Source organism: Cottoperca gobio, chromosome 11, assembly GCF_900634415.1.
Source record: "Cottoperca gobio chromosome 11, fCotGob3.1, whole genome shotgun sequence".
NCBI classification, from domain to species: domain Eukaryota; kingdom Metazoa; phylum Chordata; class Actinopteri; order Perciformes; family Bovichtidae; genus Cottoperca; species Cottoperca gobio.
Window position 1 is genome coordinate 4538755 of NC_041365.1, and position 15635 is coordinate 4554389.

The window sequence follows — 15635 nt, forward strand, 5'->3', positions numbered from 1 at the left end:
GACAGATACAGAAACTCTCTCTACAACACACATTATTGGATCAATGACTGGATCTTACACGCACAGGCTACTGTTCAGTTGACCTCTCGTGCTCCTGCACCACGTGCACATCTGATCCTCTTTCATCCTCCTTTCACTGCACCGGCGCGTGTCGTCACGCAGGAGGAAGTGAACGGGACTAGTTGACAGTCAGCTTGTTTTAACATGGCAGCAAAGGTAAGATGAGTTTTCCAATTTAGTTTCTCCTCTTTCTGGGGAGCTGTTGCCTTGTCGGTGCTCGGTCCCGGCTGTGTCTCCTCCGGAGCTCTCCACCGGTTCCCGGAGGGCTCGTTAAACGCCGGTTAGCCCGCTAAGAGGATGTGTTAGAGGTTAACTCTGACCATACGGCAATGACATTGAGGCTTTACTGTAGCCGGTTTGCTAAGTTAATGTAACAGTTGGCTTACAGTTCCTAAATCAAATTGACTGAACTGTCATTTCAATAATGATGCAGTCGCAGTAATTACACTGTGGATGTTTTTTAATTCATGCTGCTCCTTTCAGGTTCCACTTTACAGGTGTGTGTCTGCTAAAAGGAAAGCACAGGTAGTCTCAGGTAACCTTGGTTAGCATCATGCTACATGCTGTGGTATCCTTTACAACAACGTAACTACTTGCAGGTGGCTGACCTTTCTACAGGCTTAACATATTACACAAGCAGGATCAGGAGTGTTTCCCAGAATAAAGTTTAGGACCCTTCAAGTGGGCACAATATGGATCTGAGGGGTTGCAGGATTATTAACAGGAGGGGAAAACATCACAAGAAAACATATTTCTGCTTTACAAAAAATAAATCTGCTGCTTTTCTTAGTGATTGGAACAAGTTCCACAAAGGGATACAGTCAAAAGCTCCATAAAAAAGATAGTAAGTGAACCTTGAGTTTAGGATATTTAATCTCAGATGCGTGTTTCAAGGTTAAGAATGAGCCTACAAACTCTAAATGATGTGTAATTTCTCAGAGTTTCTTGTGTTATTTGTCTTTGCTTGTGAACTACTGGATACATTTACATCTTCAGGCCCCTAAAAGTATTCAAATAAAACAATCTGAACCTCTGTTGAGTTGTGCTCCTCTAACAATGCACGGGCTTTGTGTATGGAAGTAGTATTCACAAAAGTGAACTTCTTGTCTTGCAGGCAGTTCTGCCTAGGAGGGCAGACACCACCGAGTTGAAAGCCATATTTGAAAAGGTAGGATCTTACCAATGTATTTATTTTTTCCTCTTTTGTGTTTGCCTCTTATAAAAGAAGCGTTTCACTATTCATTCGATTTACGTTTGTTTCTTCTTCTTTTTTTCATTATCAAATTCTAAGGCTCAGCGTGCGTCCTTGTGTCTGTATCTGTTTTTCTCCTTACAGTATGCCGGCGTCAAGAAGAATGACGAGCGCTTCATGTCACCGCAGGACTTTGTGAGCCGCTTCCTTCATGCCCACACAGACGTCCGGCTGTCAGACGAGGCCACAAAGCTGCTGGCTGGAGTGGTGGATCAGAAGAAAGATGGGTTGGTGTTCTGATGTTTCTCTTTTAATATTAGGTGATGTGATGTTTCACAAAAATTAAGATGCTTGGGCACTTTGAAACAGAATTAGATAATCCTTGGAGGGTATAATTATGGAATAGCTGCTGTTATAAGTGGAAAGACGTGTCTCACACACTGTGATTGATAGAGGGCATATATAGAAATATATTTTTTTACGAAATGATGAAAATAGACTTTCAACAACAGAGTGTCTCATGAGGATTGTATTGTTTGAATACATTTTTGGCAGAAGTTGCTGATCTGACTATGAAATTGCTATGCTGAGTTTCATCTCCTCTCATTAAGCCAACCGCTAAGTAGTAATCTTATGAAAGACTCTTATCAAAGCTATCAGTACACGTATTATTTATCCCTTTGATCTCGTGTCACTACCTTTCTAGTGTTATTTTGCATTTTATAAACAAACCTATGACTGAATCCTTTGGTGCAAAAAATTCACAGAGGGATGTTCATACTTGAATTATAAGAGACATCAAACCACCAAAGGCCCCTTTCAGGTGTTTCCTTCTTTGTAGATACCCCCCCCACCCAATTTCACACTTTCTCCTCCCCCCCATCCCCATCATCCCTGTTTTTACATTAATATGTATGTATTTAATGATACATAATGAAGGGTAATAAAATGTTAGGGTAAGTCAAAAAAGCTTTTTTTTTTTTTTTTTTAAACCCCATATTGCCATGGTAACCACCTGGGCTTCTACAAAGAGCAAAGTGCACATGGCTGCGTAGTTTCATGTTATTACATCTGCTTTAAGGTGTGTGTGTGTGTGTGTGTGTGTGTGTGTGTGTGTGTGTGTGTGTGTGTGTGTGTGTGTGTGTGCACGAGCCCACAGAGGACGGTGAGATGGAGTAGTGGGGGTTTTGGAATTGGAAAAAAGAGAGAGCAAGACACATACTCACGCACACGCACACACACACACACACACACACACACACACACACACACACACACACACACACATAAAACACACACACATGCACTGTAATTGCCCATGCTATTCAGGAGCACTCTGTTGCATTGTGCGGCTTTGGAGCAGGATAAATGGTGGCCGTGGCATCAGGGTAAATCTATTAGGAACCAATGGCCCAGGCTTTGTATCTAAACCTCATTTTGGTTTTGTGGAGGGGAGTGGAAATGATATGGGGGGCAAAACAGGAAAAAAAGAGTCTGTTTAGACCTGGGTTTAGAGGCCTTTTTTATTATTTTTTTTACAGTTGACATTGTAAAGGCCTCATGATGCTCATACTTTGTGATGTGTTATTTTCCTCCTAAACTTTGATAGATAAATGATTTGACAAGACAAAGACTCTGGATGATTATTCTGCAAACCTGTGTCTTGTGAACACAAAACAAATGGATATAAAAAGTAGAGATGCAACAGCATCAGCACCGTCAGTGGTAGCTGGAAACACAAATACATTGTTTTTCCAAGCGCTCATGCGTGCAAACCTTATGAAAAGAACGGGGCGCAAGACAAAACAAACCACTTTAGTGACTATTTCCATCCAGCTCGCTAGATCTCATGCAAATATGTTTGTGAACAATAAGTTTTGGTCGGTACACGAGCGTAGTATATTTGAAGCTGGTGTGCCTGCTGCTGTTTTTGCCACATAGGACTCAATTTCAACAAGATGAGTCTGGGGTAATAGATTTAGCAGGGGGTCGAATGGCAGGCAGCATGCTCATTTTACTTTTCTGTTGGAGTGTATCTGTGTGAGAGATATTTTACTTAGATGCCATTGTGTTTCTGAGTGTGTATGTGAGTGGTTTGCTGTGTATGTGTGGCGATGTAAACAGTGAAAATGCATTTGTCTGCCTCCCTGTGACTGTGTAAATCAGGGGATATAGTGACAGTTATAACAATCTGTTACGTGGAAATCACTTTCTCCCTCTTATTCTCGCCGCTCCCAGTTAGACAGAGAGACATGATGGATGGATATAAGAGAGAGGGAACGAGAGACCCTGGAGATGTCTCAATTTCCAGGAATCAAATGTGTTGTGTATGTGTGCACTGACATACAGAGCCACAAGATGGTTTAAAGATTTTCCACTTTCACTCGACTTATTTTATCTTTGCATTCCTTCGCTCTCATCTCCGTCTTCCTTTACACACTGTCACACACCATAATGCACTCTGAGCTCCATCCATTTCTTTTTGGCTCCTTCGGACTCCCTACCTTTCTGCTCCTCCTTCTTCCTTCTAATATTTTGATAGAAGCATCTGTTCAAGTGTGAACAAACCCCCCCATAGACTCTTGGAGGTTTGAAAATAAAGGAAAAAAAACTTTGTTAAGGGAGCGTGCTGGGAAAATAGCAGTCTGCCAGCTGCTGTGGGTATTCTGGACTTGTACTGGTGGGTGTCCACTCTTAGAAACCGAACAGATACTGGCAGCTAGCACTCATCTGGGTGTGTTTTGTGTGTGTATGTGTGTGTGTACAAGCACGCTCCAGGTGGGTGGAAGGCTGTCAGTAACAATGCCAAGATGCCAGGGACAGGGGATTATTGAAGCCCCTCTCGGCCCCTCTCTCCCACTACTATCAACGGAGGAGAGCTGTCTTCCTATCAGCCGGGCCGAACCAACACCATGCATTTCTGTTACTTGTAAACAATGTTTCCAAGCATGGTTTTTTCGGTTCAGAGGAGTGTATTTAGATGCCTACTGAGAGGAGACGGAGATAAAAGCCGTGTGGCGAAGATAAGATAGAAACAAACAAAGATATATGGAATATAGGGTGGAGTTTTTACGCCGGACGGACACAGTGAAGACAGTTTAAATTGCATTGTAATGGCATCCTAACAAATCATTCAGCTGTCTGTAGTAAAGGCACATGCTACAATCCTTTGTTTATGTCTTGTGTGTTACTCCTCTGATACATGTCACGGATATGTCTGTGACTGTTTAGAGGTTTAACAAAATCCTGCGGAGTAAAGTAAGTACACAGTGCACTGAAGAGATGCCACGCTACAGTATCCCATTAGCCCCGTCTCCGAAGTTCATCCCAGGCTGCGTACACGGATCGGGCAGCCCTGGACACATGCCATAGCAGTTGATGGTTGGGAGATGCTGTCGGTTGATTTGATTATTGAGTGTCTCGTTGGGGTTGGGTCTGCATAGCAAAGACGATGGCTTCCCCCTCTCATTGTAATCATTTTGCAGCCGTCATGGCGCTGCTAATCAACCATCATAAGCTTCATCCCCGGCTACAGAGCTGTGTGTAAATGCTTACGAGTACATGGAATGTTTCTCGTGTGTGTGTGTGTGTGTTATGGAGATGCCCCCTGGATCTTGTCTGGACTCCACGGTCTAAACCATGGTCCAATCCCTTCATGATCAGCAGCCCTCTCGGTTACACTCATACGCTGATTATCCGCGTCTGGGAAAACAGACGGGACGTCCAGCGTGCATGTAAATTGATGCGTGTGAAAATGAAGAAATCTGCTCTGTCTGGGAACACTAGTGCTCTCTGAGTGTTTTTGCCTGATTGAATTCTTTTATTAGCCTCTCTGACGTATAATTTCAGAGTGTACTATACATTCACACATTATTGAAGAGTTTGATAATATTCCTGCAGTGTGAGCGGCAGTGGTATTGGCTTTGTTTTTAGCGGTGGATCCACGCTCGCAGCGGTGTGCTTTTGTGCCCCCCTCCACCGAGCTGCCATCAGCAGGGCCCCGCTCTTAAGAACTACCTGCTTAGTGAATAAAACAATTAGTCTTGCCTTTGCAACAATGACAGCTGATTTCATTTGCCACAAAGGAGAACTGTATGCTCACTTTTATCAACCTCTCTATGTTTCTCTTAGTTTCTCTGATGCTCAACATACACGTCTATTATTTTCTGGGAGCATATTGATGCCATAATACCAGTATATATTCTTGCTGAAAGAAAGTGTTGATCTCAGGCGTTGGTTTTGACTGTTTTGGCCTCTCCTTGTTTTTATTTTCATACTTTTAAGTAGACTTAAAAAAGCCAGTAATCTAAACATGCTTTTGAACCGTTATCAGGAATCTCTGGCAGTTACCAATTTAATATTTCCCTTTTTCTTTTGTCAGTGCACAGCTCCTCTCCTTATCCGTCTGTTTAATCTATACAGGGTTTATCAGTATACAGGTACAAGTAGGGATGCTCATGAGCCCCCACATGCAAACCTGTAACACTCAGAGTCCAAACAAACACATCTACATTTCATCAGTACAATAATTAATTAAAAATGTAATCATTGCACCCCCCCCACACCCCCCCTCTTTCTCCGTACTCCCCCCTTGGAAATTGAAATGGGTTTAATAGATGGATGCTCGGGGACCGCTCATTAGCGCTGACCCCCTCCTGTAATTATCAGAGCCATTTGTGAAATTCATAATGGACTTGTGGCAACTGTGAACCAGGGCCCAAATAAAGGCTAGACTGCGTGGTCCAGTTCCCCACAGCAGGACTCTCCCATGGGAGCTCTCAGTGGGTTCACACAATAGAGATGTTTATGCTTTTTTTCTTCTTCTTGTTAATGACGCACGTGGGCATTTGTGTTACTATGGAGAGACGGGAGATACAACAGTGTTTATCGAAACACTCACAAACTTAGAAAGAGAGGCCGGCGGTGTAATTACAAAACAAATCTGTTGTGTTTACTTTCAACTCGGCTTGTGTTTCAGTGTTGATGCGGACACATTTGTTCCCTATTTTAATTATTTTTCCACCTCGGCTTCTCTCGGCTTTCACTCGAAACTTCATATTGTGTTACATTCATGTTGGATTGAATTGAATTATATTTCCTTAACTGGCTCCCGACTCCCTCCTCTCCTGTCTACTTGTTTAAAATGGCACACTAGAAATAAAACTTCATATCTAATCTTTTTCCTTCTGTTGGTGTAAAGTCTGCTCTCTCTATAACAGCTGCCAGCTCAGACTGGGAACACACACTGAGCTTTTTAAATTGTTTTATTTTCTTGCTGTCACACTCGATGAGTTTATGACATTACACATGGAATAACAGACGACTCGATGAAATGCCTCTTGAATTGAGCGTAGCGCGGATTGATAGGTTGTCTAAGTGTGCTGGTCCGCCACTGTGTGACAGTAATTACAATGGAGTTTGTAGTTTAATGCAGTGTTAAAGTAGCTTGATTTAAATGATAAAAAAAGGAAAATGCAATATTTAATTTAATGACTACAACTTAGGTTAAGTCTTTATTATGTATTAATACCAAAGACTGTGTCTCACATGTGTAGCTGATTAAGAATGTATACAGGGAACTTGAAACATACCGCATTAATAAATCAACTCAAATGACAGCCCTACCTATCCTCTTTCTTCTCTCCTTCTCTCAGGATGATCTCCTTTCAGGAGTTCGTAGCGTTCGAGTCGGTGCTGTGCGCCCCAGACTCCCTCTTCATGGTCGCCTTCCTGCTGTTTGATAAAGCAGGCAGTGGAATGACCAGTTTTGGTGAGTAACTCTGATTTATGGGGTGAGATAGAATAATACTGTAGTCAAGTTTGCAGAGAGAGCGTCTTACTGACCCATTAGCATGTATACGGTGCCGCTATGTGCTTTACAAGAGACCCAGAATTATGTACTGATACTTGAACAAAGTACAAACTGCAGAAACTTATATTGCATGTACTTGCATCCACAAACAGCAATACTGTACATGGTACTGTATCTTGTCTGTAAAGACGATAAGGTTTGGAGGTGGAGAGGGCTGATGGCAACTAAAGGATGGAGGTGAAGATGGAGGAGGGTGTGTGTGCGCGCGTGTGTGTGTGTGTGTGTATGATTGACACCATTACTCTGATGCCTGGAAGCTTCGAGGTGAAAAGGGAAGACATTTGTACTCGTTGCTTATTTCACATTTGCCTAATTGATTTAAACAAGTCTAATGCCAGCCTTCTGTAGGTGTGCGAGGCGTTAGCACATTAGGCTTGATTTGAAATGCAGTGCACACATCTCGCAAACAGGGAAGAGTAAGTGAATTTCATTTTAATTGTTGCTGTCGACAGGGTGCAAGATCATCGCGGGTGATTATATATGCACATATGTAAATTTTCATATTTAAAAGGATCAATTAGAGTGACGTTGTCTTGGTGGCAATTAAAAGGTCTGCTGTTTTTCTGCGTCTCTCAAAGGTTAATGAATATCCCAATGCCTGTGAGTTATGAGACTCGCATACAAGTGGAAAATTGCATGAAAAACATACCACACATCATGTCATACACAAACACTGACTACAGTGTCTGCCACTTGCATCGGGCTACCATTTCACCAAAAGCAAACAACTTGTGACTGAGATTATAGACTTGTCAAAGTTGCTTTATTGTGATACATTACAGAATTCTCCCTTTTTCTCCCCTGCTCCCTTTTCTCTCTTCGCCGTTCATCAGATTAAAGAGCCTCACCAGGCCACAGAATAAAGAACTCCCTTCTTTATTACCTATTAAAAACATTAATAACTGAAGCTTACGTCGCATTAAAGACCCGTTTGTTTCCACATGCAATAAATGTCTGTACTCTGATTTCTTTTTATTTAATTTTTCTATAAAAAAACATTTTTATTTGATAATAACCTGAGTTATTTCTGCTAAGTACACACAAGGCTCTGAATCTTTAGCACTTAAAAAAAAACCGTGTAATTTTGTGGAATGTCGAGTTCATAAAATTTGCAACGTAACATGGCATATGAAATGCAGTTGTGCGTCAGCCAGAAAGTCAAAAAAAAAGCAGAAAAAACTAAAGAGGACTGAGTGTTGACAGGTCTATAAAAGCTGATAATATAAACGGCGGGCTCTGAAGCCGCCTCTCCTTTAAGAGTTAAAAGCTGTATATTTATTGCCTCATTAAAGTGTAAAAAAAACCAATTCACGAAGCTGTCTTCCTTCAAAAGGTGAGGCTGAGCTGAAGTAAATATCACCTTTCTCTTTCTCTCTTTTTCCCTCCTTGTCTGTCTTTATGAAAAAATTGTTTCTTTCCTCCTTTCCTTTCTCCACTCGTTCTGCGCGGCTTGTTTGGTAATAAGAAACAGGTCGCTCTATTGGTTTGTTTTTGTTTCTTTAGTAAGGCTGTAATTTAGGACTCATGTTCAGTGTCTCTCCACTCCGCTGGCTGCAGAGGCTTAGAGGGTTCAGGCAGAGGAACATAAGTGAGAAGAAAAGGCTTTCCTTCTGAATACAGAGCCTACACAGCTCAAACTACCTCTGCCATGTGTCATTCAACACTGATTTAGAGTTGAGCAACTTAAGTCTCAATCAGAGCAAAATTGTGTTCTGGAGATTGACGTTGACATTTTGTCACAAACAGTCACAGACATTTTTTTTCTTTTCCCAAATCAAATAATTAGTAATGTTAACCACAAGATAGGAAACACATGCTTTGTTAAGACCTGACTCAAGACTTTGTACCGGCAGATTTGATGTCTTTATTAGAGCAAAGTAAAAGAGGAAGAAGTATTTGATAATTGTTTGTTATGAAAACATGAACATACAGAAAGTAGAATATGGTTAATGTATGGTCATTAGCCTTAAAAGTGGGGTGTGATCTGTAAAACCTCAACAGATCTGTTCTATCATCGTAAAGTGTTTGTTGAAAAACGCTCTTGTTTCAGCCTCATCGCTTGCTGATTTGTTTTTAAATTGTCTATATTTTACGTACATAAACACAGGAAATGAGTAACTAATTACATTTAATGAAGTACTGTACTTGTCTTAAGTACGATTTTGAGGTACTTGTAATTGAGTGCCTTCATTGTATGTAAACTATTCAATTTGACAGACAAATAACTATTTTCAATAATAGATTAATTGTTAAAATAATTTTTAATTAAAGAACATTTTGTGTTTAGCCTCTCAAATATGAAGATATCCTGCTTTTTTCCATTTTATATTATATTAAATTGAATATTTATGGATAAAACAAGATATTTAAAGACATCACGCTGGATTTTGAGAAACTGGAATGGACATTTTTCACTATTTTCTGACATTTTATAGACATTTATTCTATTAATAATATGCAATAATAGGCAGATTAATCAATAATAAACATAATCGTTAGTTGCAGCCCTAATTTATATAATACGGTTGATTGTAAAATGCTGATCAAACATGAATACATAAGTAAAAAATAATCCAATGATAGAATATACAACAATCACATGTCTGTTTTGATACTTTAAATACATTTAGGTGATTATACTTTGCAGGACTTTTACTTGTTTTGCTACTTTTACTTTACTTTACTACTGAACACTTCTCTGCTGGATGGAGCTTTTGCATGTTGTTATGAGGCTGCCAAACGCAACATTTCATCATTCAGTTGATATTAAAGCAGCATCTTGTGTCTCTTTGTCTCCTCCGCAGAGGATGTGAAGCAGGTCTTCAGCCAGACCACCATCCACCAGCACATCACCTTCAACTGGGACTGTGAGTTCATACGTCTGCACTTTGGCACACAGAGGGACAAGCAGCTCAGCTACGGAGAGTTCACCCAGTTTCTCCTGGTAGGTTTCATGTGGATCACCTGCTCTCCTCCGTCTGTCTAACTAACAGTTGTCTTATTTCCACTCTCCAGCGAATAATAGTCAATAAATCTCATGGTTCCCATGGGTCCTTGAAATCCTTGAAAGTTTTTGAATTTAAGGGGAAAAGAATCAAGGCCTTGAAAGTTTTGGAAAATAGTCATAAATAGACATGAGTCATTGAAAGTGCTTGAAGTATTTTGTGCAAGAATAGAAATTAAAGTTCTTCTGATATTTCTTTATGTGATATTCTGTAAATCCTGTATCAACCAATTGATGTGCCTGTACACTTTGCCTTATACCGACATATTGTTTACAGGCTGTTCATACAATCATGTCCTCTAACTGTATTATTGGATACATATCTAAGCTTGGCCAGACAAATGTATGCACATGCAGGTTTCCCCCAATCCCTCTCAAACACAGCCCTCCATATTGACCAGATTAGTCATTAATGAAACACTGAGGTTATGTATTTGGGACATTTTTGGCATTTGTTTTTCATTAGCTGACATACACCTAGAATTACTCCTACTTTAAAGCAGGTAGAGAGGCAGTTTTACCTCCATAAATAGTATAGCTGGAATATTCCTCATGTATTTGTGGTGTGTGAGCCATTTTCCAATATGATGTCTAGACTTGAATCAGGCCTTAGCAGGGAGAGGTGGTGGTGGGGGTAGGAGAGAGGGCCTGAGCTGTGCCAAGTTTGCATCCACACTCACCATGTATCTGAATGAGCTTTTTATATTACTCTTAACTTAGACCAGATGGCTTACACGCAATGGGCAGCAGCGCACGGATATTGGGACATTGTTATAAACGCGTGCGTCCTTGTGTGCACGCATGTGAACATACATGCGTGTCTATACATACGTGTGTTTCTGCGTGTTTATCTGACTGATCTGCTTTGTCTTTATACGTGTGAGCAGCGGCATGCAAGCTTTGTGCATCTGCGTTTATGTTGGTGTTTGCGTGTGCTTGTTTTTCCCAGTGTGTGTGTGTGTGTGTGCATGCGTACAAGTCTGTGGCGCTGTGGCCAGTAGAGGCTGTACTTTGCATTGACAGCGTGCCCAGTCCTCTCCCAGTCAGTCACTCAGTGGTTTTCAGCTCCTCACAGCAGCAAGCCAGCAGCTAGTCACACTCATTGCTCAATATGAAATGTACATTTCCTGCTTACCCTCTCTGTATTTGATCATTTCTCGTATTCTTTTGATACATTGAGAAGACGAAGAAAGTGAATGTTATGTTATTGCAGGGATATTCAAAAAGGAATTAATTTAAAGTACATTTTGTCCTGCTTTTAATTTGTATCCCTTGCGTCACTGGGCTTCATTAAAAATATATAATAACACGGTACATATTTTATCTCGAGAGCTCTAATGCTATCTTTGGATCTTGGGATGCGTGTCACATTAGTAAGACACATTCATATCACTGTGATGATGTATTACAGTACTCGGGTACAAGTTAAATTAAATTCAGGTACTGGCTGTTGACTCTTCCAATGTGTTATCTGCGACTGCAGTGATTGATGACAGGGCAATTAGGAAAGGTAGGAAAACATTTCCTGAACCAGAATTTAAACCTGCGCAATTACAACACACTTTGTGATTGCACTACTACCAAAAGCTGTTATGATACTTTTGTTAACAGGCAAAGCATTTGTAAATGTCAGCCCGGGGAAAAGAAATACTCATAAAAGTTGAAGAGTTGTGAAAACCAACACTCTCACACACACACGCCATATTCTGAATATTTTACACTTATTTTTATAATTCCCTACCACCCAGCGTTCCCCCCATAAGAATGTTCCCATCCTTTATTTCCTTCTCTTCCTGCCATACATGCATGTGTTTATTGTGTTTTTCTGCCATTGTAACCACGCCACTGCCAGATGCTCACAAGATGGGATTATCGGGGAAAACGTTTGCGCCGCATATTTCTCACAAGGGCTCTCTCTGGCCAATTACTGTCTTGATGGAAGCCAGAGATTCTCACCAATTACATGCATTTTTCCCGTCTCACGCGTGGACGCCAGCCAAGGCTCAGCTCGCACTGTCAGCGTGGTGTTGTCTCTGGCAATGGTATTACCGTTGTCCAGAGAAGTGGCACATAGTAGCCCATATTATAAATCCTGGCAAGTAAAGGGCTTGAATTACATGGAGGGGACACCACATGTCCCACTTCTTTCCTAAGCACTCACAAAAAAAAAGAAAAAAGAAGTGAATTGTTGGCATTGCTCAGATTTTAAAAGTCCCAATTATATGTTTGACTCTCCCAAGAATCAGTGGGCAGCCCTTAACATCACTAGAGGACTCACTGGCACATGTACATGGCCAGTTGTGCTTCTCCTTGTATAGCTTTAGCCCAGTAGAGATTAGAAAAGAGAGATGCAACTCCTGCTCCAGTCATATCTATTTTTTAAGTTTTGATGAGAGGGCGAACGAATCCGAGACGTTGAAAACAAACAGAGGTGGCTCGTCATGTGTTTTTATTCTCATCCCAGGACAATTAAAGCGACTGCAAATGCCTCGGCGGTTTCTTGTTGGCTGTCTCAAGCCCCCAGCTTTTATGTCTCCTGCCTCCCTCCTCCACTCCTCTCCCAAATAAAAACCGTATCCCTGAAACACTCATACAGTTGCAACAAGTTAAGGTTTTAAGAGGCTGGAACTATAAACTGCTCCATCCCTTGGACCACAGTTGTTGTGTTGCTCCGTGTGGTTGGTGTGTGGCTTCTCAGGCTTTTCACGTGTCCAGAGAAACAGGATCTAATGTTTTTCCCAGTCATTTACAGATGAACACAAACCTTACTTTTTTTGTACGATGCATGCGGAACATCATCTTCTTCACTTTCTTTTGTTTTGTTTTGATTTGAAATATTCAGCTCTCCTCTTCCCTTTTCCTCTTCCCGGTTTATTCCACGCCAAAGTGTTTTGACCTACTCACAACCGACCCGAGAAGTGAGCCACGACACCGAGGATGCTGACACCAAAATATCTCACCTTATTTATCTTGAGAGTGTTTACACGTGTCAATCTCTCTTCGTTTCCTCGCCTTCCACTTACTTATACACTCTCCGAAGCCCCCTGCCGTGCTCATAGGTGATACTGACACATGGCTGCTACATTTGCTGTTTTGCAAATCTGGCTCTTTTGTTGCAATGTCTATTCTTACTCCCCTCCGGGCTCCACTCAGCTTTGTGTAAATGTCACTCTTCCCCAGTCGTTTCTCTTGGGTGCCGCAAATTTGGAGTTCGATCAGTTGTGCTGTCAGTGAAATATCACTCAAATTCAAAACAACAATAAGTCATAGCCTCATAGGGTTTTGTGTTGTGGTAATACCACTTTTTGAGTTCCATTTATAACAATAACATCTGAATCAATCAATTGAGTAATGCCATGCATGTTGAAGATTTAATCAGTCCCCCCCCCTTCGGCACTTTCTTCCCGACGTGTGTGGCTTGAAAAAGAATTCTTCTCGTACAAATTGGTAGTTTGTTTCTTACTTTAAGAAAACGTCTTTAAAAATGATTCTGCATTTACACTAAAGTTTGACATATTTGCATTCTTTCTACATGTTCCTATTGGTTATAATATATATTTTAAACGTTTAGGATATTTATGAGATGTGTGGAATAGAATAAATTAATATTTAAGTGGAATGGTGTATTTTTAAATGGATTAAACTATTTTTTTTACTACATGCATATAGAGCTGCAGCTAATTATTATATATATTATATATATTAATCCGCTGATTATATTTACAAATAATCGATAAATCGTTTGGAAATTGGCATTTAGATTTCCCATCATGCACGTTGACACGTTGCTTTACCCAAACATCAGTCCGAAACCCAAAGATATTCAGTGAACTATCAAAGAACCAAAAGAAAAACAACCAATCTTCACTTTTGAGACGCTGGAAACTGTGAATTTAATCATTTTTCTTCATTTTCTGTCGATCCATTAATTGAATTATTGTTTCAGCTCTACGTATATGTGGGCAATTGCAAAAGAGAATTCAGAGAAACTCTTTCATGGATGTTTCCGTTGAGCAAACACTTTGATATGTACTCAAAAGTGCATTTGAATTGGTCATTCAGTTGGTTGGTATTGTGTCACCACTGCAAGTAAGTCAACAGCCAAAAGACTCTTTGTGGATTATAATTGTTCTGATATCCCTGTTTTTATGCCGTAACCAAGTTATTTGTTGTACGATGGAGGAAGCGTCGGTGGCAGCGGTTTGTTTACAGCTTCTCTCTTTAGACTTGTGGTTGCAGGTACCAATAATGGCTGCTAATTTCAAAGGCCTTGTGGGATGTGTCCCCACCGCAGCTTTCTGTTGTCCCCGTGGACCGTTGTGTGTATGTGTGTGCAAAAAGACAGACAAAATGAGCAGTTGGATGATTAGCCGTCTTGCCTGTGTGTGCACGTCTGTCTGTGAGTGTGTGTGTGTGTGTATGTGTGTGTGTGTGTGTTTGTATTTTTATCCCTCAAGTGGGTTTAATGGGGATTTGGGGAGGGTGTCAAAAGCCCAAGCGACACCTCACAGTAGGCAAGCCGCTGTTGGGAGAGGAGGCGAGCCTGAAGCCTGGCCAAACACTGGCTCCCCCGTAACTGAGAGGGGGAGACGGCACCAGGGGGCCCATCAAAGCAAATGCTGTGTTTTTATGCATACGTGTTTATATGAGTGAGTTTATGTGGATTTAAATTTATGAAGGCAACTTAAAGAGGTGTATGACCCACATATGTGTCCAATAATATGCATTTACTGCGATGATCTAACACCTAAACTTCCCTCCTCTCTTCTCTCCACTCCCTTCCACAGGAGATGCAGCTTGAACATGCGCGGCAGGCTTTCATCCAGCGGGACCAAGCCCACAGCGGCTCCATCTCAGCGCTGGACTTCAGGGACATCATGGTCACCATCCGGCCACACATGCTCACATCCTTTGTGGAGGAATGCCTCGTGGCGGTGGGTTTTTGTTTGGCTCTGCGGTTCTCTCTTCCATTTGTTCTTCCGTCGTCCACAAGAGCCAAAGTCAGGGTGGTTAACAATAGTGAGATCGGACACTGCTGTACGCCTGGGAGTTATGATACTTTGACACCATATATTAAGTAAATATTGTATAAAATGGGTGTTCTCTATTCAGAAGCACCTCAGTTACTGCATAACTTCATTTAATTTCACTTCATAGCTTTGATGGTACAGGTGAATGTACGTCTATATTCATCATGCTGTGATATAGTAAAATATCTATATCTGCAACTAAATGCTTGTATGACCAAATGTAAGATGATGCACAATGTTTCGGAGTGCGTCTACATATCTACTTCATAAGTGACGTTTCCACTCATCCAGGTGCTAATGGAAGCTATGAAGGCAAGCAGCCTAACAATACTCTATTCTCCATAAGAGGGGTTAAAGGCAAGACGGTTATTTTCTTCAGTCCTTTCTCTTCCCTGCATACGTTTCTTTCTCTTCACAACCCCACAAACCAAACACTGTGGCTTTCTCTTCCCCTCCAGCTGTCCATCTCTCGCTTCT

At 41.1% G+C, this 15635-nt stretch overlaps 1 protein-coding gene across 1 annotated transcript in view; it reads left to right on the top strand.

The window, feature by feature from the left end:
* The first annotated feature begins 204 nt into the window (after positions 1-204).
* Positions 205-15635, top strand: part of slc25a13 (solute carrier family 25 member 13) — a 45969-nt gene continuing 30538 nt past the window's right edge. The window contains 6 exon segments of the mRNA XM_029443053.1: positions 205-216; positions 1175-1228; positions 1397-1539; positions 6907-7022; positions 9929-10068; positions 14916-15062. Of these exon segments, the coding sequence (XP_029298913.1) occupies positions 205-216; positions 1175-1228; positions 1397-1539; positions 6907-7022; positions 9929-10068; positions 14916-15062 (612 nt within the window).